The sequence below is a fragment of the Canis lupus genome, chromosome 7 (genome assembly GCF_048164855.1).
Source record: "Canis lupus baileyi chromosome 7, mCanLup2.hap1, whole genome shotgun sequence".
Classification (NCBI taxonomy): domain Eukaryota; kingdom Metazoa; phylum Chordata; class Mammalia; order Carnivora; family Canidae; genus Canis; species Canis lupus.
In genome coordinates this window covers 5052369-5078716 of record NC_132844.1, presented here as the reverse complement: position 1 = coordinate 5078716, position 26348 = coordinate 5052369, and the positions used below count along the sequence as shown (strand labels likewise).

General features: G+C 41.3%; 1 protein-coding gene, 1 long non-coding RNA gene and 2 other non-coding genes across 6 annotated transcripts in view; 3 read left to right on the top strand and 1 right to left on the bottom strand.

Moving 5' to 3' along the window:
• Positions 1-2415, top strand: part of LOC140636514 (uncharacterized) — a 41844-nt gene extending 39429 nt beyond the window's left edge. The window contains exon 4 of the long non-coding RNA XR_012033709.1: positions 2230-2415. This is a non-coding gene — a long non-coding RNA (uncharacterized lncRNA). The remainder of the gene's footprint in view (positions 1-2229) is intronic.
• Positions 2416-5041: 2626 nt separating this feature from the next.
• AMD1 (adenosylmethionine decarboxylase 1) lies at positions 5042-25952 on the top strand. 3 transcript variants are annotated; one of them, XM_072831785.1, is made up of 9 exons: positions 5042-5503; positions 19256-19342; positions 20303-20429; positions 20983-21085; positions 22416-22458; positions 22589-22733; positions 23023-23115; positions 23194-23349; positions 23728-25952. In XM_072831785.1, the coding sequence occupies exons 1-9, from the start codon at positions 5394-5396 to the stop codon at positions 23866-23868; spliced, it is 1005 nt and encodes a 334-aa protein (XP_072687886.1). In that variant the 5' UTR covers positions 5042-5393; the 3' UTR covers positions 23869-25952. The 3 variants fall into 3 exon arrangements, with proteins under 3 accessions (XP_072687886.1, XP_072687888.1, XP_072687887.1); XM_072831787.1 differs by lacking the exon at positions 5042-5503 and adding an exon at positions 6503-6638; XM_072831786.1 differs by lacking the exon at positions 5042-5503 and adding an exon at positions 6689-6911.
• Positions 14221-14324, top strand: LOC140637480 (U6 spliceosomal RNA). Its single transcript, XR_012034581.1, has one exon. It is a non-coding gene; the product is annotated as a U6 spliceosomal RNA (small nuclear RNA).
• On the bottom strand, positions 14712-14846 carry LOC140637461 (U4 spliceosomal RNA). The gene has a single exon (XR_012034570.1). It is a non-coding gene; the product is annotated as a U4 spliceosomal RNA (small nuclear RNA).
• Positions 25953-26348: the final 396 nt, after the last annotated feature.

Sequence of the window (26348 nt, the reverse complement as noted above, 5' to 3'; positions counted from 1 at the left end):
AATTTAATGTAAAACACATAAGGTATTTCAGTGATGTTCCTTTCCTCAGTACCTTGGTTTTGTATTTTGTGGTGATAATGCCATGTCTTATCTTGTACCTGTTCTTCAGTTTCCAAACCACTGTTATCACTTATAATCCCAAGAAGCCCCGTAACAGCCTTGGGTGGTGGAAGTCACATTTACATTAGAGAAAACCATGTTTTCAACACCATGAGCGTGACAGATTTGTGACAGTGGTGTACTGGTAAATGTTTAACAACTGACTCTTAGAGGGTATGGAGAGCCCCAACTGTAGAGTTTACCAATTTCCTTGAAGTAAATGCTCCTACCGTGGCCAATTCAATCTACCTATGTCAATTGGCTCCTAAAAGTTCTGAGAACTTAACAAATGGCTTTTGCAAACAGGAAGAAACCAGCTCTAGCACATCACCTAGTTACTTGAAATTCAATTCAAGTTTATGAAAATGTACATGCACCTTGTTTTGAGATTGGGATATCAAAATAGAAGATATGGATGTGCCAATTTAGTTGGCATATTAAATCAACAATGAAGCTATTTAATGGTAAAATATGTGGTCTTAATTATAAATGTTTCTAGAGGGGCACCTGGGTGGCACAGTCAGCTGGGCCTGAGACTCTTGATTTCTGCTCATGTCATCATCTCAGGGTTGCGAGAACATGCCCTGCATTGGGCTCCACGCTCAGCGCAGATTTGGCTTGGGTTTCTCGCTCCCTCTCCCCGCTCAACCCCTTCTCCCTCAAATAAATAAATAGATCTTTAAAAAAAATGAATAAGGGCAGCCCAGGTGGCTCGGTAGTTTGGCCCCTGCCTTTGGCCCGGGGCAAAATCCTGGAAACCCAGGATCGAGTCCCGCATCCGGCTCCCTGCATGGAGCCTGCTTCTCCCTCTGCCTGTGTCTCTCATGAATAATTAAATAAAATCTTAAAAAAATATAAATAAAAATAAAAAAATTAATAAATGCTTCTGGAGTTCCCCAAAGGTGGTAAATGTGATGGTAGGTAGGTTCTAAACTGGCCCTCAGTGATCCCCAAGTCCCAGAATTTATACCCTGAATCTACTCCCCTTCAGGAGGGGTAGAACTGCTGACTTTATTCTAGTTTTCTTAACCAGTAGAATATGACAGTGGTGTAAACCCGAAGGGATGCCACTCCATAATTTAATTAGATTGTAATTTCTGGCTTACTAGCATACTCTGTTTCTGGGTTTTATGAAGCAAGACACTATGTTGTGAACTGACCTATGGCAAGGAACTGAGGCCATCAGTCCAATGGCTTATAGGAACTAAATTCCTCCAACAAACACAAGAACATGAAATAGCTCCTTTCCTAGACAAACCACCAGATGGGACCACAGCACAGGCCAGTATCTTGACTGTGGCCTTGTGAGAGACCCTGATACAGAGGACTCAACTAAGCCATGTGCAAACTCCTGACCCACACAAATAGTGAGGATGATAAATGTGTACTGTTCTAAGCAACTAAGTTTGGGTAATTTATCATGCACCAAGAGATAACTAATACAGTCAGTGTGTGCTGGAGTACTCTCCTAGAGAATGTTATATGTGGAATTATAGCTGAATTATAGCTAGTATTGGAAATTGAGTAAGATTTTTATAGTGTGAAGAATTGCCGGGGGCGGGGGGACTTTGAGGGAATGTTGGGAGATAAGGTTAGTTTGAAAGAGCAGGATCTATTAAGAGGGCACTTAAAAATTCATGTTTTCAACTAATCCTGATTGAATACATTATGCCAAATACTTTTTTGGGGCAATGCTATATAGTTTTAAGCAAAAACAAAATTTTACATAGCTTAAAATTTGAGGGAGACCGGACAATCAGCAAATGAGTAAATATAGGAACAATAAGGATTATGCAGAGAATTAAAAGCAGAATGGTGTGTTGGGGAGTGTCTACTTGGCTACTATAGATTAGAAAGTAAGGAAAAGTGTGCCAGGTCTAGAGAATGGTCCCCACATCCATTCTCTCCATGCTTCCTCTTAAGTAACAGGATTGGCCAAGTTTTGACCAGGCAACTGGCTACCCAAGTAGGAACCATACTTTCCAGCCTTCTTTGCAGCTAGGTGTGAACATGTGACTAAGTGAGCAGAACTGATACTGTAATTTCCAGGTCTTATTTTCATAAGAAAATTGGTTTTTGTTTTTTTGTTTTGTTTTGTTTTTGCACTTTCTTTCTTTCCTCTTTTTCCAGGCTGGTATGTAGAGAGATGTGGATGAGCTTTAATCATGTGAATGAAGATTGCAACCTGTGGTAAGAACTGACTAGAAGGAACCAGGGCTCCTGAATGATCTCCCAAAGCAGAGCTACCCACTCACTCACCCTTGACCACTTCCCTGCCTCTGGATGTTGTGTGAGAGAAATAAACTTTAAACCTTTTTTTTTTTTTTTTTTTGAGTATTACATTTGGTTCTCTTTGTTATCTTAGTTAGCCTACACCCTACTACTACAGGTGACTTCTCAGAGGCGGGGACATTTAAGCTAAGAGTTTAGTGAAAAGAATGAAAAAGCTATACAAGGTGGAGAGAGAGCACTTGAGACCAATGGAAAGGACCTAAAAGGGACGCCTGAGGGGCTCAGTGGTTGAGCTTCTGCCTTTGGTTCAGGGTGTGATCCTGGAGACCAGGGATCCTGGAGACCTGGGATCAAGTCCCAAGTCGGGCTCCCTGCATGGAGCCTGCTTCTCCCTCTGCCTGTGTCTCTGCCTCTCACTCTCTGTCTCTCATGAATAAATAAATAAAACCTTAAAAGAAAAAAAAAAAAAAAAGAAAGAAAAGAAAAGGACCTAAAACGAGAAAGGCCAGTATGGCTAGGGCGTAGGGAGTAAATGAACAGTAGAGATGGACTTGGAAAAGAATTACTTGAAGACCAGATCATGTAGGGGTTTAAGAAGACTAAGGTAAGGAATTTTGATTTTAAGTATAAGGGGAAACCACTGGAGGATTTATAAATATTAAGAGAAGTGTCATAATTGGATTTATATTTTTAAAAAATTACTCAGGCTTGCTCTGTGTTAAATCATCTGAGGGAGCCAAAGATATGTTTTGGACACATTAAGTTCAGCAAAATACTTGAATGAGATTAACTGAACAACTTAGTACAAGGGACTTGAGCCTCAAGATGGTAATGATGCTTAAGAAAAATGAAAAATTTCACAAAGGACCAATTCAATTGGTAGACACTCAATTATCCTCTATCAAATTAACAAAGACTTACCTTGCCAAGATTCTTGGCACTTTTATATTAACTTAAATTGCATTGGGAAAAAAGCATAATAGTAATAGAAAAGCAACTAATTATAAGCAATTATAAGCCAAATTATGTTTACACCACAATTAGTGTTTGAGGTGGTTTAGTAGAGAGATTCTTCATTTCAATAAGCAACCATCAAATAATTGAATAGCTTGTAAAACACATAAATACTTCTTTTATCTTTATTCCAAGTATAACCACCACATTCTCTTTGAATCATTATTATCATAAAATAAGCAACATTCATCTTTTGTCCCAATTCCCAGTTTGAGTTGGATGCTTTTAAAAACATGGTAAGAGTAGTCTATATACCTACCGCACCACACATAGCTTCTTTCAACAGGTTTCATGGAGAAATGTGAACAAATTCACGTTCTTGTAAGACAAATCCTACCCTGGAGGGAATCTAGAGTGCAAACTCAAACCACATCTTTTTCATTAGGTTTTTCACGCTTAAAACATTATCTCATTTCACTTTCCGTTAAAAGAAGTCTTTCTCTAAGGACAATAGGGGGAAAAGTCTTTTGTGTTATGACAATGGTAATTTTTAGGACAGGCTGGGTGTTTTTTGTTTTTTTTTCTCCCATATTCCCGAGTAAAAGTCATGACTTGGTCACAATTTTGCCACCTCGGGTTAAACCCTTACGACTTGCCAACCATTTTACAGTTTATGTTGATTACTGAAGTATTAAGTGTATGGTTGCTTCTTTCTTTCAATTCATACTTCTTTAAATCACTGCTAGTGATAGGTCAGATGCCTGTTCCATGAATTTCCATGTAAATTTTTCTGAAGCACGTGGGATGATATCACTGTACATTGGGGGGGAGGGGGTGGTGCTTTCAACTAGTTCATCAGTTTGAGAACATTGAAAGAAAAATATCAATTTCAGGCCATATTTAATAAGCCGGTTTCTAGAAAGAGTCTTGCAAAATAAATTCCCACCGACCGACCCAAGGGAGCCCGGGATCGCCAGGGCTGCACAGCAGCTGCTGCGCCGCTCGGCCAGCTCGGGGCTGGGCGAGCCACATGGTCGGAGGTGGGGAGAGCCCGAGCCCTCCCGGGCTGGCCGCCACGTTGCTTTTTCCCTTTTTTTTTTTTTTTTTTTTTTTAAAAAAAACAGGGAGACAACGCTTCTGGGCTATTGTGTAAACGGGTCGGGAGCTGCGTTCTGGAAGCACATCGGCTAAGGCACGAGCAGCAGAATTCAGCCGCCTCCAAACGCGACCCCCGGCAGCACGCGCGCCACGGGCGAACGTGGAGTTGCAAACGCGCGGCTCCCTTCGCCGCGGGGGGAACGCACTTCAGACAGCGGCCGGGGGCTCAGCGGCCGCGGGGAGCTGCACGGGAGCAGGAGCACCCCGCCACCCAGCAGCGGCCACCGCCCCCGCCGAGCCCCGCCGGCCCTCCCGGAGGACCCACCCATGTTCCCTGCAAACCGGTTGTTTAGGGCAGCGCGGCGCAGCCTCCCCTCACCCCCCTTCGCCCTCTCCCCACCCATTCCGCATCGACCCCAGGCTCCTAATCCCCAACCGGACCCCACAGCGCCGTCTCCCGCCCAGGGGCCGGCGCGAGCCCGAACCGCAGCGCGGCGGGCAGCTCCCCGCGCTCGGGGGCAGGCGGGCCGCCAGCCAGCCGCAACTCCGTAGCTGCTGATTGACAGGCGGCGGCAGCAATGAGCCTCGGGGGCGGGACGTTGCGTCACTTCCTGGCCTTTCGGGGGAGACGGGGTATATAAAGGCGGCGCTCACGCAGCGCCCTCGCTTCCACAGTATGGCCGGCGACATTAGCTAGCGCTCGCTCTACTCTCTCTAACGGGGAAACAGCGGACTACAAGAAAACTGAACTGTATCTGCCTCTATTTCCAACAGACTCACGTTCAACTTTCGCTCACACACACACACACAAAAAAAAGAAAAAGCCGGGAAAATTTTATTAATCCTTTTTTTTTAAAAAAAAAGTTAATATAAAATTATAGCAAAAAAAAAAGGAACCTGAACTTTAGTAACAGCTGGAACAATCCGCAGCGGCGGCGGCGGCGGCGGGAGAAGAAATTTAATTTTAGTTGATTTTCTGTGGTTGTTGGTTGTTCGCTAGTCTCACGGTGATGGAAGCTGCACATTTTTTCGAAGGGACCGAGAAGCTGCTGGAGGTGTGGTTCTCCAGGCAGCAGCCCGACGCCAACCAAGGATCTGGAGACCTTCGCACCATCCCCAGGTGGGTGCGCGGGGGCTGGCGCGGCCTCGGAGGCGGGCAGGTGGGGGCGCGCAGGTCGGCGGGCGGGGCCGGGCGGGGTGGCCGTGCGGGGCCCGGGGAGTGGGGGGGCCGCGTCCACCCGGGGCCGGGGCCGGGGCCGGCTCCTCCCGCCGCCGTTGCTGGGCCCGGCGCGGCCCGGGGGGGAGGGGAGGGAGGGGGGAGGCAGGCCGGCGCGCCGCGTGCTCAGGTAACGTCCCCCGCGGCGTGCAGGGCGGCCCGGGGCCCCGGCAGGTGTGGCGCCCCGGCCGGCTCGGTTGGGGCGTGCCCGCGGGGGGGCGGCGCGGAGGGGGGCGCGGAGGGCGGCGCGGGCGCGGGCCCGGGCCGGGTGTTCCCCGCGCGCTGCGGGTCTGGCGCGCAGGCCTCCCGCCCGCGGTCGGCGCCGGCAGCGTGTGGCGCCCGGGAGGCGCTGCGCAGGGCCGGGCCCCGCCGCCGCCCCGTAACGTGCTCTGCACCAAACCCTTTCCGGGGCGGCCTCGGCCGTGTAACCTGTTAGGGCATCGGCGCGCGGGCAGGGCCCTCCGCGGGGGCACCGCGGAGAGGTCGCCCGGAGGTGGTCCCCGGGCCGGGCCTGCCCGCGGCGCTCGGCCCGCTGCCGCCCCTCGCCTCTCGGCGCACGAGTGCGGAGGAGCCGGCGCGGCCGCCTCGTCGGGGCGGCGGCCAATGGGCGCCCGGGCCCGCCCGAGAGCCGGGCCCCGGGGCGGCGGCCAATGGGCGGCTCAGGAATGCGGGCTGCGCTCGCCGCCGTCCCCGACAAAAAGCAGCCGCGGCCGGAGCGGGGGAGCGCGGCGGACACGTGCCGCGGGACCCCTGCGGGCGGCGGGCGGCGGGCGGCGGCGGCGCGGGGAGCCCCCGGGGAGCCCTTCCTCGCGCTCCGCCAGCGCACAAAGGGGGGCTCCCCGGCGGCGGGGCTGCGGCGGGGCCGAGCCGGCGGGCGCTGCCGAGCGGGCCGCGGGCGGACGGCGGGGGCTCTGCCCTGCCCCGCTTCGGCGCGTTTTGTTGTATGCGTGGGCACACGTCGTCAATAAAGGAAGGACGGCTGTTCCTCCCAAGTTCTTAGGGCACAAATGCCACGATAGAAGCTTGAGCCGTTCTGGATGTAAGGAGAGGGGAGAAAGGCTGCTAAAAGGGTCGCCCGCCCGCCCGCCCGCCCGCCTGTCGGCGTCCGAGCACCACTTACCACTTTTCCTTTGTACTTTCGGCCCCTGAAATCACTGTGGCTCTTAAAACGATGACAAAAGTTGGACCTTCGAGGGCAGAATGTTCCGATTTGTTCGCGATTTAGTGCCAGAACGTTTTATAGACACTAAGCGCCCGTTAAATCACTATTTTGAGGGTTTATATCACATTTCAGTTTTTGTGCATGGAGCAGGTAAGAGCTGAAAACTCTTGTTCATTTAACTGAAGCCCGTTGGCCACCTCTGTAGGAACAACTTCTCTCTGATGTGTCAAGGATGCTCGGTTAGGTTATATACTAGAAGATAAAAATAAGTGAAAAATTGTCAACGCTTTAGGTAAATCCCCTAAAATCAATGGCCTGGCCACAGGGACCCTTTGCTTCGGGTTTCTTGAGGAGTTGGGCGTTGTGGGCCCCAGAGAAGGATTATAACCTAGAAGAGTGATCATAATGAAATGGTTTAAGTGCATTGCCTTGGAATATCCAAATTTGAATTCAGACAGCCTTTAATAACTGCTGCTTGATATCTCCTCGTTGCTAAAATGAAGACCATGGTGTGCCTATCTTCTTTGGGTTGTGAGGATGAAGTGTGTGTATTTTCTCCCTTCCCCTTTCTAAAGCTAACGGGGCTGGAGAAGAAATTGTCAGGTTGTAGTCTAAAAGGCTACACGGTAAAGGGTGTCGTACAGTTTGATGTATTTTTATTTAAATAGAGATTGTGTCACTGGGGAGTTTTAGTTTGTATTGTTACAGTATATTTTTCTGTTACCTATCTTTAGTGGCTTTATTTTTTAATGATAAAAATGTAAAAGCTTCCATATCCCCACTCAGTAATTCCATTAAAATGCAAATAAAGGCAGAATTGGAAGAAGGCATTAACCGACTGAATTAAAAAATACCTAAGGACATGGAAAGGATTAACAGTGAGAAGGCACAAATATCCTACAGGGTCTTCCTATAGATGCTAGATATTAAAGAGATCATAGATGTTCTAGGAAAATGCCCTCTTGCGCTGTTTTCCAGTTACTATTGTACCCTCTCCTCCCCACTTCTACACCTGGTTTTGAACTTTAAATAATGTGGAATCATTTAGTATGCATCGTCACTCGAGGCCTCTTGGTCAGCCTTACGTTTGACGTTTTGTGTAGGGTTTAATGTCCATGTACCAGTTTTCTCGCCGTATTGTTAGTGGGTATTTTGAGTAGATTCCACTTTGCTAATACAAATATATTGCTGTGAACAGATGTCATTTAGTGAACAATAAGTATGCTTTTCTGTTACACACCTCGGAGAAGAGTTAAGCCCTAAGGTGTGCGTGTATCCAGCATGAGGGTGCTAGCTGCTCCGTATCTTCATCCAACACTGGGTATTATCTTTTTAATTTTAGCTCTTGTGGGTGTAAAATAGTATGTACATCTCCTCAGACTAATGGGAGTTGAGCATTCTTTCCTATCTGTACTTGCCGTTTGTGAAATGCTGCCTATTCTTTTGGAATGCCTTCTGTTTGTAGGAGACCTGTATTGGGGATGTGTTACAGATCTCTTGTACCCTCCATAGCATCCCCTTTCACTCTGTGGTCTCTTAACAGAAGTGCGTAGGGTTTTTGTTCTTGTTTTTAAGATTTTTTTTTTTAATTTTTTTTTTTAAATTTATTTATGATAGTCACAGAGAGAGAGAGAGAGAGGCAGAGACACAGGCAGAGGGAGAAGCAGGCCCCATGCACCGGGAGCCCGACGTGGGATTCGATCCGGGGTCTCCAGGATCGCGCCCTGGGCCAAAGGCAGGCGCCAAACCGCTGCGCCACCCAGGGATCCCTGTTTTTAAGATTTTTAGAATATATTTGAGTACCCACGAGTGGTGGGGAGGGGCAGAGGGAGAGAGACAAGCAGACTCCCCACTGAGCCGGGAGCCCAACAAGGAGGTGGGGGCGCGGGTGCTCCATTTTTAGGGCTCTGGGATCATGACCTGAGCTGAAGGCAGACACTTAAGCAACCCAGGTGCCCCAGAAGCACACAGTTTTAGTGTATTCCAATTTATCTATATTTTCCATTTTAATGCTTAGCAGGTTTTTAATTTTTTTAATGACCTACATATGCAACATGGGGTTGAATTTAAGAGATGAGGAGTTTCATACTCTACCCATTGAGTCAGCCAGCTGCCTCTGATTAGCAGTTTTGCATCCTATTGACGATACCTCTGCTTATTTGAGATTAATGAAGATGTTCTTTTTTTCCTCCTAAATTTCTTTTTTTTTAAGATTTATTTATTTATTTATTTATTTATTTATTTATTTATTTATTTATGATAGACATAGGGAGAGAGAGAGAGGCAGAGACACAGGCAGAGGGAGAAGCAGGCTCCATGCACCGGGAGCCCGACGTGGGACTCGATCCCGGGTCTCCAGGATCGTGCCCTGGGCCAAAGGCAGGCGCTAAACCGCTGCGCCACCCAGGGATCCCCTCCTCCTAAATTTCTTTTGCTTTTCATGTTTAGATCAGCATTCCATCTGGAATTTTATTTTTAATACAGTATGAGGGAATTCAGTGCACTTGAAGCAAAATTGGCTCCTCTTTCCAAGCTTTAACTCCCAAGTCAATCTAGAACTTGTTTGTTAAACATTTCCCACTCTCCAGTAGGCTGTTTGGTAGTACCTTAAGTGTAATCTAATCATATTACAGAACACAGAATCTTTTTCTAACTTCTCAAGAGAGACAATGGGTACATTATATAGTTGTTTTTGTTGTTGTTTTGAGAGCGCTTGGGGGAGGGGCAGAGGGAGATTTTTTTTTTTTTTCCCTAAGATTTTATTTATTGGGAAGAAAGGGAGAGGGACCAGCGGACTCCTGCCAGGTGCACAGCCCAACACGGGGCTCAATTCCCCAGAACCCCAAGACCACGGCCTTGTCTTAAGTCAGATACTTAACCGATTGAGCCACCAGGTGCCCTAGGGAAAGAGGGAATCTTAAGCAGGCTCCATGCACAATGGGGGCTTGATCTCAACCCTGAGATTGGGACCTGAGCTGAAATTGAGAGTCAGTCACTTACCCGACCAAGCCACCCAGGCACCCGTTTTTGTTCTTGGGTTGTGAGATTGAGCCAGATTCTCTCTGTCCCTCTCTAAAAAAGTAAAAATAAATCAATGGAGAGTGGAAAATCTTCACTGACTCCGGTTGAAGAAAACTGGTTAACAGTATATTGAAGAAAAGCACCAGTCCAGTATATCCAGATGAATAAAGGAGTAGGTGACGTTCTAAAACTGACTTAATTCACACATTGCTTGAAGTTAATGTAAAAGGAAGGGGGGGTGGTAAACTACAGGTTCTCTAGCAGTTTTTTCAGATTTCAAAAGGATGTGAATAGAAATCAGTGATCATATATTAAAATGTCTTAGGGTTGCTGGACCAAACAAAAGCCTTTTATGTTATAGGAAATGGCAGTTATGGGGAGGAAGTCTGTTAGAAAATAAAAATTTTTGCTGGGAAGAAAGATTATTGCTTTTGAATTCATAACCTTGAGCTTTTATTCTTAGTAATGAGGTGGGTTCAGATGGGAAATTGTAGTGGAGGTGAAGAGAGTAAATATTAACTATAGGATGGTTAGAGGTGTATTATTTGCACAGTTAACATGAAACTAAAAACTAGAATCTATACTGTTGACATTGGAAAAAGCCCTAAGGAGTAGTGGGATCAGTAATTTTACATTGAAGAAATTGACAGCCCTTTGCCAAGAAACCTTTTAGTGTAAATGTTTTGAAGTAGCAAAGCTTCTTATTGAATTAAGCTTCTTGTTACATTCTTCACAAAAGTTTTGAAAGACTTTGAACTGTTGTCCCCAAACCACCCTTTCTTTGTACGTGTTGAAAGTAATAATCAACTGAATGTAGCAGTAATTATACTAATAGTGATTTAAATTTTAAAGCTTGAGAGAGAGAATTTAATACTGTAATTAAAATTAGCACTGTGTATTTTCAGTTGATTTTTTTGAACAAAAGGGGAAGGCTTTTATTTTTCTGGATATCTGAACTAATTGCCCCTAACTCAAGGGAAGGGTATACTCAGAATTTAACTTCTGGTCAATCTCAGCTTTGATAGAGAGTAATCTATCTATTTTAGGATGATGTTGGCCCAAAGACTAATAACCTTGGGTAAGGTATAGAGGCCTGAATGTAATGTGGTAAGGGGAGAGTCACTAAAATTAGGCTGTTACCTAAGGTCGCAGCTCAGGGAAACTTCACATAGTTGTGTGACTTTTTGGATGAATTACTTGGTAAACCTGAAACCAGTTTTTATTCACAAGGAGGCCTTTAAAATGCAAATTTTTAGGCACCATCTGCAGCATATCTGACCTACTGGATCTGAGGTTAGGCTCCAACTCTGGGTGATGAGAGTGATACTCTGCTTAATGGGTTTCTTCCACCTGCCAGCAACATTCTGTTCCCTCAGACGTTTACTTTATAAGATTGTGATTTAAAAACATCTTAGTTTGCCATTTTTAAGTGGGCAGTATTGTAAGTATATTCACATTGTTTGTGCAACAGTTCTCTAGAACTTTTTCATCTTGCAAAACTGAAACTAAAGCCATTAATTTCCCCTCTCCTCTTCCCCATCCTTGGTAACCATCTTCTTTTAGGATTTTGACTACTTTAGATACTTCATAGGAGTGTGAGTGCTTCCTAAATGGAGTCATACAGTATTTGTCCTTCCATGATTGGCTTATTTCACATAGCATAAGGTCCTCAAGATTTATCCGTTTTATGTACATACCACATTTTATTTATCTGTTAATCCTTTGATGGGCATTGAGGTTGCTTCCATCTCCTGTCGGTTGTGAACAACAGTGTGGGTGTGCACATACATCTGCCAGACCTTGTTTTGAATTTTTTAGAACTGTACCCAGAAGTGGGATAACTAGATCAGTCAGATGGTAGTTCTATCTTTAAGGTTTTGAGGAACATCCATACTGTTTTTCTGTAATGGCTGCATCACTTAGTTATTTTCAAGATTTTTAAATAATCTCTGTATCCAACGTGAGGCTCAAACTCACAATCCCATGTCGAGAGTTGCACACTCCACCAACTAAGCCAGCCAAGCACGCACCATTAGGTTTTTACTCTTAGGGAAGTTCCTTATATATTCTGGAAGTTTACCTTTTATCACCTATATGATTTGCAAGTATTTTCTCCTGTATTGTCTTTTCACTCTGTTGAGTACTTTCCTATGAAGTTAAGTTTGATATTGTCTCATTTGTCTACTTTGGCCTTTGCCGCCTGTGCTTTTGTGTCATATCCAAGAAAGCATTGCCATATCCGGTGTCCTGAGGCTTTCCCCTATGTTTTCTAGGACTTTTGTAGTTTTAGGTCTTGGTTTTGGTTTTTAACCTATCAATTTTTGTAGATGGTGTAAGGTAAGGATCCAACCTCATTCTTTTGTGTGGACATTCGGTTTTCCCAGCACGCGCTGGATGGCTTTTTCTCCCAATTTGTAGTCCTGGCACTTTTTGTTGTAGAAGGTCATTTGACCTGTGGCATTTACTTTTTACATACTACATTTTAAAATGTAGTCAGTTGTCCCTTTTGGGTTTTGTTTGATCAGATAACCTTCAGAAGTCTGTCGTTTTAGTGCAATCTTTGCCCTTGTAAATGCCCCCAACTTTTGTTTTTATTAAAACACAGATTCTTTAAGAGAATTTCAAATATAGTAAAATAACCATTAATGCTTTGCAATTCCCGCGTGGTGATCTAAGTTTATTCGATCCATGTACTGTTAATAGTAAAGAGTATCCTATTTTGGGGGGCACTTACTGTGACCTGGGTGTGGCTAGGATCCAGTAAACCTTTATTTACAAAACAAGGCTTATTTTCCTGGGAGAAACGTGATAAAATAATTGGCTAAAATTCTCAGCTGTTTTTGGTGTCGGGTTTTTCACCTTTCTCTTTATATACATGTATAGCATTGTATTGACTTTTTCCATTTTCTTTTACATCGTGCCCTTGGTTTCTTTTTTTGAGCCTGTTAGCTCTCAAGATTGTCTTTTTGGTTGTTTACTCAGCTATGTTTTAAGGTGTTTTAAAGCAACAGCATTCTCACATACCATGACTGAAAAAATGCTAGAGGGTTTTTATTAGGTGAGGAAGAGTTTGTTGCAAAATTTCTTAATTAATGGTGAATGAGTGTAAGAGCATTTTGATTTTCCTCAAGATGGAATAAGCACACTCTACAACTGTCTCTTGTATTTACTAAAAACCTTGGACAGAATGCATGGAACAGTGAGGACTTTGAAAATTAAATGTTAGCAGGTGAATTGAGGAAGGAAACCATAATTCAAAATACCACTGAAACAACTGTGATTTCTTCTGTTCTGTTCTTTTCTTTTCATTATCTCTTGGGGTGGTCTGAAAAGCTGCCAGAAACTGGTAACTGCACACTAGGTACAGACAAAAAGAGTTCCAAGAGAGGTCCTCTATTTCTGGTCTACAGAGAAGGAAGGGGGCTGGGCCTTTCTGGCGCCTTCCGGTCAGAGAGAGTAGGGAAAATCCTTTTTTAAATTTTTTTTTTTTTATTGCTTTGCTTTTTGTGTATATGTTCTACCGATAACACTGGCAGTCCTGTGTCCACACTTGTGGCCAGACAGATGCCTAAAACTCCAGGTGCAGGAGGGACCCCTTTTTGACCAGAGTGAAGAACATCAAGGATATCTCTATTCCTCTTTTCCCTTTTGTCGTTTACCTGTTTGGCCCCAGAGGGACAGATAGTCCTAGGCAGCCTGCTGCAGGTGAACAAACTAAAACCTTGGCTTCCTACCCAGAGGACCAAGAATTGGGCCCCCCACCCTGAATCTGGTCAACAAGATTATGGGGAGGAGAGAGCGGTGAAGAAAGTGATCCCGTAAAGATTTATATAAACCCCACTCAGCTGCTCCTGTATACATCTCTGATCTTAAACAGTATGTCAGAGGTCTGGAAAACTGATAGATCACCTCCCCAGTCCCAGTCTGGTCACTGGGTGACACGAAAGCAGGGCAGATCTGAGCACCATGACAAGGGCTTTTGTAACTAAAATGTGAAACCATAACATAACCCAGAGAAGCTGAATAAAAACTTGAAAACTGAGCTTAACAGTTTCAGTTGCCTGCTAAAACAATTTGTAAAATCAAAATGCTCCATAGGATTGAAACAAGATTTAAAATTATGTAACATTTAACAAAACTAAAAAACAAAAATAAAAAAAATAAAAATAAAATTATGTAACATGAACAAAATGCTCAGGATGCAGTTGTAAATTGCTCAACTTACGAATGACCAGGAAAATTCTCAGCATCCCTCAAAGGAAAAAGACTATATAGCCTCAAGGGGATGCAAATCAAGCTTTAGAAACAGCTGTCATAAACATTCTATAAGAAGAGTGAGTTCGCTTAAAAGGAAAAGACAAAGTCTTAGAGAAATAGAAAATGGAACTTTAAAATGCAACAGGAAAATAACTACTGGAATAAGAAGTTTCCTGGGTGAGTGCTCACTTCAGCAGCACATATACTAAAGTTGGAACGATACAGAGATTAGCATGGCCCCTGCGCAAGGATGACATGCAAATTCGTGAAGCGTTCCATATTTTTCCTGTTTAGGATCTCTCATGAATAAATAAAATCTTGAAAAAAAAAGTTTCCAGGGTGGGCTCTAGTAGAACGGAAATGGACAGAAGAGTGAATGAATATGAAGATAGATCAGTAGGAATTACCCATTCTGAACAACACAGAAAAAAGATTGGGGGCAGCAAGTGCCCCACAGGTCTCTCGGGTTCTGTTCAAACAAAAAAAATTAAACATGTCTGCATCAGCAGATCCAGACAGTGTGTTTCAGGGAAAATAAATCACATCTAGGTTCATTATAATAAATGGATTCTTATAACTAAGTTATTTGGCAGTGAAACAAGTAAGCTCCATTTATGTAGATTAAAATGAGATGGCATTTCAAGTGGAATATATAATCAAGTTTGTTAACAAGATAATTCTGTTAAAGGAGTTTATCTTTTCAAGAACTTGCCTTCGAAATACTTGAACTATTACAGTGACAAACAATAGCAATAATCGCGCCTCGGATAAACCTCATTGGCTACGATACTGCCACTGCGCAAAGCTACAGTGACAAACAATAAAGGAGCATGTAACAATTTTAGATTTAAAAAGTTTAAGGCTGGGACGCCTGGGTGGCTCAACAGTTAAACATCAGCCTTTGGCTCAGGTTGTGATCCTGGGGTCCCGGGATCGAGTTCCACATCGGGCTCTCCCCTCAGGGAGCCTGCTTCTCCCTCTGCTTGTGTCTCTGCCTCTCTCTGTGTTTCTCATGAATAAATAAATAAGATTTTTTAAAGAACTTTCATATTTGGGCAGCCCCCGTGGTGCAGCGGTTTAGCGCCACCTGCAGCCTGGGGTGTGATCCTGGAGACCCGGGATCGAGTCCCACATCGGGCTTCATGCATGGAGCCTGCTTCTCCCTCCGACTGTGTCTCTGCCTCTCTCTTCGCTCTCTCTGAATGAATAAATAAATCTTAAAAAAAAAAAAAAACTTTAATATTTGATCTGGTCTGGTGGGAATATAGTGAGGTGACTTGAGCTAGAAGAAGGGTGCTTAGGGCAGGGGTTGTGGGTAGGGTGAAGTCCATTACACCAGTATGCAGAACAAGGTTTACATGTGTGTCTCAGCATAATTACAACGCTCTCTTTTTTCACTCTCATGGGGCTTGATATGGTTAAGTTTATGGTGTCCTGTTTATAGAAAGTGGTTGGTGGAAAAGCCCCCATGTGACAATACAGAAAATGGGGGTAGAGCTGGTTACCTTTATTTATTTCAACTGTTCTTCTGATTCATTGTCTTTATATTATAAAATCTGAGTCAGGGGATCTCTGGGTGGCTCGGCCATTTGGTGCCTGCCTTCAGTCCAGGGCATGATACTGAAATCCCAGGATCGAGTCCCACATCAGGCTCCCTGCATGGGGCCTGCTTCTCCCTCTGCCTGTGTCTCTTCCTCTGTGTGTGTGTTGTGTGTCTCTTGTGAATAAATAAGAAATCTCAAAAAAATAAAATCAAATCAAATCTGAGTCAGATGAGAAAGGAGATGCCAGGAGATCTGAAGATTAGATAATAGTTTATTCTCTGGGAGTAAAAAAAGATCTCTCTGAAATGAGGACTAAGTACTGTTGAGAGGGTTAAAGTGACTATAAAGTGACTATTACTGAAAATAAGGAATAAAAACTTAGAATGAGAGATCATTAGCGCTTTACCCTCTTTTGCCTACCAGAATTCCTCATGCTCACCAGGCAAGAGAATGGAATATTTGGATGATCTGACCTGCCTAGGAAAGAACTTTAAAAGAAATACTAATAGGGGATCCCTGGGTGGCGCAGCAGTTTAGCGCCTGCCTTTGGCCCAGGGCGCGATCCTGGAGACCCGGGATCGAATCCCACGTCGGGCTCCCGGTGCATGGATCCTGCTTCTCCCTCTGCCTATGTCTCTGCCTCTCTCTCTCTCTCACTGTGTGCCTATCATAAATAAATTAAATTAAATTAAAAAAAGAAATACTAATAGGGAGTTTCCCAGTGAAACCCCCACATGGCCTTTATGGAGGCTAACAGTAAACAAGCCCCATCCATGTGTATATAGACTTTTTGACTAGCCAAGTCTTAGTACCCTAATCTTGGCCAAGAATCACTCAAAAGAAATGTTGAAACAGTTGGGGGAACATCTGAGGATAAGTTAATGCATAGAAAACCAAAGCAAATGAAAAAGCAGACAGCTTTTAAATCCAGAGAAAAACAAAGTTATACAAGAAAGAAAACATTACGGAACATGATTCAAGTCGTAATATACTGTTGTTAACACTGCTGTATGATACATGAAAGTTAAGAGAATAAACCCTAAGAGTTCTCGTAGTGGAAAGATTATTTTTTTCTGCCTTCTCTTTTTATTGTATATATGAGACGATGGATCCTAACTAAACCTTTTGTGGTAATCATTTCACAAATGAGTAAATCAAACCCTTAGGCTGTACACCTTAAACTTACATGCAGCAGTGTATGTCAGCTATCTCAGTGAAACGGACTGAGGGAGTCTGCATGAATAAGTGACTGTAACTGGAAAGGTAGCGTGTCCAGTGAGTGGAAGAGAATATTTATTTGCAAGAGTGCTGAATTCTAGTGGGAAGTCATTAGGTAAGATCTGATTTTTTTTTTTTAAGGTAAGATCTGAATTAAGTAAGCTCTAAAGAGAGACCTGTGTGCTGCAGAATTTTACTTAATGCTTATAGTGGGTATTATTATTATTTACCTGTATATTCGGTGCTTGAATTTTTACCATTGAGTAGGTACATTATGTATGCATTATATAACTTAATCAGTTATATGAAGTAGGTTTTATTGCCCACCAGATATAAAGAAACCAAGCACAGAGATATTTTAATTGTAAGAAATGTCAACAACAAATTGTACCATTTGAAAAATTTGAAACAAACTGCAAAGATGTGGCCCAGTCTAATGTGTATTTTTCTTTTTCTTTATGTAAACAGTCATCAGCACCCTTTTAAAAGAAAGCTAATTGTTAGCACTTAATAAACATTGCTTGGCCAAAGCACCTGGGTGGCTCAGTCATTTGAGTGTCTGACTCTTGATTTTGGCTCAGGTCATGATCTCAGAGTTGTGAGATGGAGCCCTATGTCAGGCTCCACTGTCAGCAGAGAGTCTGCTTGAGATCCCCCACCTCTGAAAAATAAAAATAAACTTAAAAAAATCCTTGGTTAAAGTTACAGGCAGATAGGCTCTATAATCATTAGCAAGCCTAACAATTGAGTTTTTTTTTTTTTTTTTTTCAGGTAAGTCTCAGTACTGTTCAATTTAACAAATTTATCCAACTTAGGAATTACTGCCTTCTGTGATAGGTCATATAATTGCCTGTTGGGCCAGTAAACATTTTTTTTAGAAAATGATGAAACAGGCACAAAATGCTAACAGGATTGACTGGCACTATGCTTGTGGGTGGTTTGGTTTTGTTTTTTAAGTAATCTCTATACCCAATATGTGGCTCAAATTCATAGCCCCCCGAGATCAAGAGTTGGATGCTCTCCCAACTGAGCCAGCCAGGCGCCCCTGTGCTTGATTTTTAATACAAAAGACTAAAACATACCTGGTTTTGTGCTGGCTGTGCTGTTGAGGATTTCTTCTACAGAGTCTTAACAGGATAAGAAAACTAACCATAATGTGCTATTTTCTTGGGTATACAGGAATGACCTGTCAAACATTAAGAGCCTTAAAAATATTTCAAGCCTTTAATTTGGTAATTATAAGCTTGTCATGTGGAATTGTTTCATAAATATTTCTGTTTATAGTGGACACACTAAAGAGGAAGCACTTCTTAGGTCTCAATCAGATAAAATTAAAACTAATTTCTTTTGTTATGCCCATTTGACTTCCTTTTTTTTTTAATTTTTTTTTTATTTACTTATGATAGGTGGGGGGGGGCGCAGAGACACAGGCAGAGGGAGAAGCAGGCTCCATGCACCGGGAGCCCGAAGTGGGATTCGATCCCGGGTCTCCAGGATCGCGCCCTGGGCCAAAGGCAGGCGCCAAACCGCTGCGCCACCCAGGGATCCCTTGACTTCCATTTTAGTCTATTGCCTTATACTACAGACTTTTCACTTGTTGGAATGGGCATATTTTTGAACCTGTTAAAGAGTTGTATAATGTTGCCCAAAATCTTGATGTTGAATTGCCAACAAAAACCATGTTTCAAGTTTCTGATAATTCTAGACCCCACTAGGTATGATTAGCTGCTAATTTGATGGAAAATAGTATCTAAACAGTATGAGAGCTCTAGCTTTATACTAACAGGCCTTTAGATCTTTTTGCCAATCAGTGAAGGAAATAATGCTTTTTAAATTGTAATTCCTCCAGTTAAGATTGAAAATCTAAGACTGATAGGCAAAAGAAAAAATCTCATTTTTACTTAATATCTTCACTTGCTTGTGGGTGAAAGGTAAAGATTTTCCTTGGTTTAAGGGCCTTTTAGGGATCCCTGGGTGGCGCAGCGGTTTGGCACCTGCCTTTGGCCCAGGGCGCGATCCTGGAGACCCAGGATCGAATCCCACATCGGGCTCCCGGTGCATGGAGCCTGCTTCTCCCTCTGCCTGTGTCTCTGCCTCTCTCTCTCTCTCTCTGTGACTATCATAAATAAATAAAAAAATTAAAAAAAAAAAGAAAGGGCCTTTTAAACTTCCTCTGCAAGTCTTAATTCATTTTGTCTTTTTTTTTTTTTTTTCCTGAGTAAATTGTAAATGGCTTTTAATTTCCTTTTCAAGTTTGCTCTTTGTTACTCTGGATATGTCAGTATAGATAGGTTTTTGAAATAAAAATGTTACTCAGAAGCTGGAACAAGAATGTGACAACAAATATACATGGTTTAAATTGTGTTAGAACACTCAAGTTTAAGAGCTTTGTAATTTTTACTCAAGTAGGCAAGTACTATTACGACTTAATCATCCCTTTTTGTTAAATAATAGATCTGAGTGGGACATACTTCTGAAGGATGTGCAATGTTCAATCATAAGTGTGACAAAAACTGACAAGCAGGAAGCTTATGTACTCAGGTGAGTTCTGCAAAAACAAATGTTAGCTACCTAGTTTCAGTCTGAATCCTACTTTACATGGAATAGCGAATTGTTCCTCTGGATCTTAGTAGTGTAATCATTTTTACTTTATTTTGAGAAATAATAGTATAAAATAAAATGTTTATTTTAGATATCCCTATGTGGTATGTTTTGAAGTCTCTCCTAATACTAATAATAGCTCTTCAAGATGATTGCTATCTTTACCTCCTTAGTTAGTTAGCAGGAAGTAGCTGTAAAAGAGAGTAGTAGAATAGTATTATACCTTTATTCTCAGCCCCAGATAGGTCTTTTTTAGTATATGCCTCTCAATATCAGAACTTCAAAGTGAAAATTGGCTTCTCTGTATAAATACAATTGTTATATATGAAAGAAAGCCATTCAGCATGCTTATTAGGTACAAAGCTAATTTATTCAACAAAAGCAATTATACATATTATAATGAACCTTGTGGCTACTGGATTGAACAAAGTGCCTGGTTACATATACAGATGTTTATCAAATGCTTAGTGTGTGCCAGGCCTTGGGAATATAATGAATAAAAACAAATTCCTTTCCTAAAAGAGCTTATTACCTAATTGGATGTTTGCAGAAATGTATGTCCGAGTGGGTGGTACAGCTGAAGTAAAGTATGATTTTTAGTGAATATCCTAAGATAGGTGAAGTGAGGAGGAAGGCTTAGAAATAGGAGGAGGTTTGTGTAATGAGCTAATATGCTTTATACTTAATTCAAGGCCTTTCTGTGGGTTCTGGAAGTTTTAAAATGATTTCTGTATAATAGAAAGGAATACAGTAGTTAGTGTGTCCTTTTGGCTTCGCATCCTTGATCTTGACAGTGAAAGTTAGTAGATTTTATATTGTAGATAATCTAGTAATAGATTTAATTGCATCTCAGTAATACATTAAACATCCTTATAACATTGTGACTTTTTCCAAATGCAGTGAGAGTAGCATGTTTGTCTCCAAGAGACGTTTCATTTTGAAGACATGTGGTACCACCCTCTTGCTGAAAGCACTGGTTCCCCTGTTGAAACTTGCTAGGGATTACAGTGGGTTTGACTCAATTCAAGTAAGTAATCAGACATTTTATCTTTTTCCCCCCAGGCAAATGTTAGGGCTCTGTAATATGCATTTGCCTAGTAAATAAATTTTCTATACTTAACTGCTTAGTTGTGGATAATCACTGACTCTTGAAACTAAATGCATACATGCTCTCAAATATTGTTGCTTCGGATCTGAAACTACTGTTCCAGAAATAAAGTACCTTGTCTCTACAGTTGCTATGACCTATCATGAGTAGGTTGAGTAATTTTTAAGTTTCCAGAAACTCAAGGGATGTATGTGGTCTACGTTCTTCATGGTTTCTTGAGATTCTTCTCCACAGCTTAAACAAAGTGTAACCCTTTCTCACGGATGTTGGTCTGAAACCTTGCTCTAACAAAGTGGCCATTTTTTATTTATTGGCCAGCAAAAGACCACTTACCTTTTAAACATATTAAATGGGAAATATGTTAAATTTCATTGGGGAAAAAAACAGATTTGATTTTGATACGTATATGCAGAAAATAGTTGACTAGGAAAGGTAATAGAATTCTATGTTCATGTGAAGTTATCTTTTTCAGAGCTTCTTTTATTCTCGTAAGAATTTCATGAAGCCTTCTCACCAAGGGTACCCACACCGGAATTTCCAGGAAGAAATAGAATTTCTTAATGCAATTTTCCCAAGTAAGTTTAAATAGAATTGAAACCCATTTCCTTATGTCCTTTCAGAGATCTTTTTATATATGTGAAAGCATATGTATCCAAATATGGTATGGTGCATTATATAGTTAAGAGTTATCAGTAAAAGTTGATTACAAATTTAGAGTGTGTGTGCACACCAGGTCAATGTTGTTGAAAAGATGGAAAAAGAAAATGAATTGATCACTTGCCAGAGGGAGACATCTTTGTCTTACCAGTTGCTCTAATTTATATCTTACTTAGTGATTATGAAGACTTTGTTCCCTTTGTCCAGAAAAATGCATAGTGCCTTCATACATCCATGCTAAGATGCTGGTCTGTGTTAAGAAACTCTGGCCTGGGCAGCCCCGGTGGCTCAGCGGTTTTAGCGCTACCTTCAGCCCAGGGTGTGATCCTGGAGACCCAGACCTGGATCGCACATCAGGCTCCCTGCATGGAGCCTGCTTCTCCCTCTGCCTGTGTCTCTGCCTCTCTCTCTGTGTGTGTCTCTCATAAGTAAATAAATAAAATATTTTAAAAAGAAAGAAAAAAAATTCTGGCCTGGCATTCTATTTAGGAATTGAGCTGGCTTAAAAATGATCAGCACAGTGAGATCATAGTGTCACTTCAAACAAACTGGCAAGATTTTCTTCCATTTACTAAGCTTTTATTTATAGACCTTCCTTTTTGAGCTTCAAGGTCAGAGAACTTAAAGGTTATCTAATCTAACACCGTTATACCCTAGATGTGGCTGAAAACCTAGGGTGATTTTACTAACTTGGCACAAAAGCACTCCCAGGCATGATTTAAGATTCCCACCCCTCCATCACAGGCATGATTGAAAAGAAAGTCCAATTTCTATCCTATTCTTATCTACTAATATGAAATTATGCAAGGCTGTATCGGTGCTGAGTATAATGTAGTGTAAATATCTCCTAGTTAATTTACTATGTTGAGTGGGTCTTTGGGACAACAATATGGAAAAGAACATTACATAAAATGGCATGTACTTAAATTGGGAATGTAGACAAATGGGTGGTCAAATTCTATTTCTTTAGTGGAGTTTTAGGGAAGAGTGAACCATAGTTTTCTCAACACTCAGACTCACTCACTGTAGCTGAAGTATATCTCTAGATGACAGTAAAATATTTTTAGTAAAATATTTTTTTAAGGGATGACAGGGGGCATCCTGCCTACTTGTGAACTCACTTCCCTTTACTGATGACATGTCTAATAGGAGGCAAGTGCTATCTATCACCCTAACCATTGGAACAGTGGGGGCAAAGCTATCTATTAAATGGAGCTGTTAAAGTTATTTTATGTTCTCCCTCAACAGATGGAGCAGCATATTGTATGGGACGTATGAATTCTGACTGTTGGTATGTTGGACATAGTTTTATCATTCTGTGTGTGTGTTTCCTTTTGGTTTGGTTTTGTTTTTGGTCGTTACAGGATTTATTTTAAATTGCCATTTGTCATTTTTAGAAACTACTTTTTATTTTTGTATAGGTACTTGTATACTTTGGATTTCCCAGAGACTCGGGTAATCAGTCAGCCAGATCAAACCCTGGAAATTCTGATGAGTGAGCTTGACCCAGCAGTTATGGACCAGTTCTACATGAAAGATGGTGTTACTGCAAAGGATGTCACTCGTGTAAGCATTTTCAAGAATAGTTCTAGATTTGGGTGGCTTGGCGGTTAAGCATATGCCTTTGCCAGAATTCCAGGATCTAGCCCTGCATCGGGCTCCCCGCAGGGAGCCTGCTTCTCCCTCTGCCTGTGTCTCTGCCTCTCTTCTCTGTGTCTCTTAGAAGTAAATAAATAAAATCTTAAAAAAAAAAAAAAAAAAAGAATAGTTCTAGATTCTTCCTGAGCACTAAGTATTTTAACTCCTTCTCAGTTTATTTTTCAAATTTGTATGTAATCTGTCTTTCCTTTCCCAGGAGAGTGGAATTCGTGACCTGATACCAGGTTCTGTCATTGATGCCACACTGTTCAATCCTTGTGGGTATTCGATGAATGGAATGAAATCGGATGTAAGTGATATTTTCCTTAATAATTATTAAATATTTAAGTGTACCTTTCCATTATTAACCTAAAACTATTTCTTTAAGGGAACTTATTGGACTATTCACATCACTCCAGAACCAGAATTTTCTTATGTTAGCTTTGAAACAAACTTAAGTCAGACCTCCTATGATGACCTGATCAGGAAAGTTGTTGAAGTCTTCAAGCCAGGGAAATTTGTGACCACCCTGTTTGTAAATCAGGTAAATTGTCTTATTCTCAATAAAGTCTTACATAGGAAATGAGAATAGTGAATCGTGTCATAATACGTATTCTAAGGTGGCATATGTCAGATATCTAGAAGTATTGCTGTTGAGGTTATGAGTAGAAGAGATGCTTTCTATCTTTGTTTAGACTTGGTCCTTGATTTATATCTAGCCCAATCAATGAGTTTTTTTTTCCTGTTTAGATGGGCAGATGGGAGGGGAACAACATAGGATGTCCTACTCATCTACCCATGAGACAGCTAAAACATTCAAATGCCATGTTTGTTCAGACAGTGGTCTTAAATATTTATTGACTGTTTGAAAATAACTTCTTCAGATTATAAGTACTAATGCTTAATTTAAATTTCTCCCCAGAGTTCTAAATGTCGCACAGTGCTTTCTTCACCCCAGAAGATTGAAGGCTTTAAACGTCTGGATTGCCAGAGCGCTATGTTCAATGATTACAATTTTGTTTTTACCAGTTTTGCTAAGAAGCAGCAACAACAGCAGAGTTGATTAATAAAAATGAAGAAAAAACGCAAAAAGAGAACACACATAGAAGGAGGTGGTGGCTGCTTTTTAGATATTGATATCGGGGGCCATGCTTTCCATAACCACCACCTTGTAGCTGCAGAAAGCCCTAGATGTAATGATAGTGTAATCATTTTGAATTGTATGCATTATTATATCAAGGAGTTAGATATCTTGCATGAATGCTCTCTTCTGTGTTTAGGTATCCTATGCCACTCTTGCTGTGAAATTGAAGTGCATGTAGAAAAAACCTTTTACTATATGAAACTTTACAACACTTGTGAAAACAATTCAATTTGGTTTATGCACAGTGTAATATTTCTCCAGGTATCATCCAAAATTCCCCACAGACAAGGCTTTCGTCCTCATTAGGTGTTGGCCTCAGCCTAATCATCTGGGACTGTTCTATTAAATTGCTGCCAGGATTTTACATCCAGTTACCTCCACTTTCTAGAACATATTCTCTACTAATATTACTGAAACCAGTTTCTACTTCATACAGATGTTTTTTGCAACAGCAATTAAAGTTTATCTTCCACAAGTCAAGTCCTCTTAAGAAAATGATTGCAGTTATCCATTTTGTGTATTACTATTTTAACATTATTGCTTCCTGTACTTGTACTTCCTTTATTTGATTTTGTTCCTCACCATGGTGTCTTGCCTCCCAACCCCCCCTCAATAAAGCAATACACTGTTAACACTGTGGGTTTATACTAATCTTACACCCGGGAGGGGGAAGGGAGAGTGGACCCTGGGCTTAATTTTCTCTTAAGGTCAAGGGAGTTTGGCCTCCTTTCATATTGACATGGGCTCTTTTGGGAGATAGTGACAAAAATAAACCTGTTGATTAGGAAGGAAGACCCTTAAAAATCTACATTAGGGTATACTGGGAGAACTGTTCCAGACGCTACGCCATTGTGTGTTCCCATTAAATGAGATTAGCTTCTCACGAGTACCATGCCTTTTGTAATTTGCTAAGTAGTTGTAGAAGAAAAAAAAATTTTTTTAGAAAAAAATTTTTATCACTAAGTTTGTTAGCAAGGAAATTAAGATAAAGGTTATATTTACAGGATTTAATAAGTCAGCTCAGATGATTCACATTTTACTTTAGCAGCTATCTCCAACCATTTTCATTCACAACTTAACATAAACTGGTTGAAAATGGAGTCTGTCTTTGCCATCTTGTGGCTTAAAGTTCTTTGACTTTGTGACGCATTATGATAGTGTTCTAACTTTAATCTTTTCTCTTCCTGGTGTTCCTTTCACCATGAATTCATAGCATCAAGTGAAACTTCCCAGAATGAGAACTGTTCAGGTTATTCTGACATACACAGTGAAGCAGAATGCTATCAAGAAGACACAAATTCCAAACTGGTCAGTGGGAAATGACTAGAAATACAGGCTTTTAGGAGTTTGCATCTTTTAGCTATATTTGCAAATACTGAGATTTAAGCAGCTGAGAAACAGCAAAGTTGACTAAATTTTTTATATTCTTGTCCTCACAGTTTTTTGATTCTTTCTGGATTGATGCAGTGATGTTTTTGTTCCTTCCGTATTTATTAATGAAACACTTTTTTAGTGTTTCTAAACATAAAATCTACTTGGTTTGAAATCAAGTGGTTGGAACACAAATTTTGACTTTTATTTTAAGCATGTTGATTTGAGGTTTCATTTAAGAAACTTTCAGTCAAATGGATCAGTTTGATTCTGTAATTAGCACACGGTACCTAATGTTTCGGTACTGTTTTGAGGACCAATGCTCAAAGTGGATTTTGTTCTTGAACAGTGTCCCAGTAGATTTGATGACATTTGTTGGCTTGAGGTCTGATTTTTTTTTTTTTCTAACAGATTTAAGATTTCTATCTAATGTTGAAAAACTGCACAAATTTGTATGGAATAAAGCCTAGAAAAATTAAAGCTAGATTAAATAGTAATTGAAATTAATCCTAGTGTGTATGATAGAGGAGGGAAAATTTTGGTGCCATAATTTCTCTCTTCATGGTGTTGGACTTAATTGAAATGTATTTCTGTATCACAATTTAAGCTTCAATAAAAGTTTGCTTAATCCATTGTCTAGTGACATTCAGGAAGTTTTCTGTTGATGTATTTTTTAAACAGTATACATGACCCAAATACTAGACATCTACAATTTTTGTGATTTTAGGAAATTGATACTTGATAGTTATTTTCTAACATTTGGAAGAGTAATGATGAAGACAAGAAGTAAGCTCTTTAAGCTCCTGGGTGAATGAGTAATTTATACTCAGATTTAAACATTGTTTTGTTTAGTGGCTTCATAAGTGAAGCTTAAAAGAAATAACTGGGATATATATCAAAGAGTAGGAAAGGTAAGTAGTAAGAATAAGAAAGTGCATTTGCGAGTTCGGAGTTAAAAGTTTGAAGGTAAAATGTTCTAGCCCTTATTATGGAATAGGCTCTTAATGATGGGATGGGGAGGAGCAAGT

Bases quoted from the DNA above. Each gene is read 5' to 3' on its own strand.
- AMD1 (XM_072831785.1), top strand. From the start codon at position 5,394: ATGGAAGCTGCACATTTTTTCGAAGGGACCGAGAAGCTGCTGGAGGTG. The intron at 21,086-22,415 runs GTAAGTTTAAAT...CTCCCTCAACAG, and splicing joins TCTTAATGCAATTTTCCCAA to ATGGAGCAGCATATTGTATG. The intron at 22,734-23,022 runs GTAAGCATTTTC...TTCCTTTCCCAG, and splicing joins CTGCAAAGGATGTCACTCGT to GAGAGTGGAATTCGTGACCT.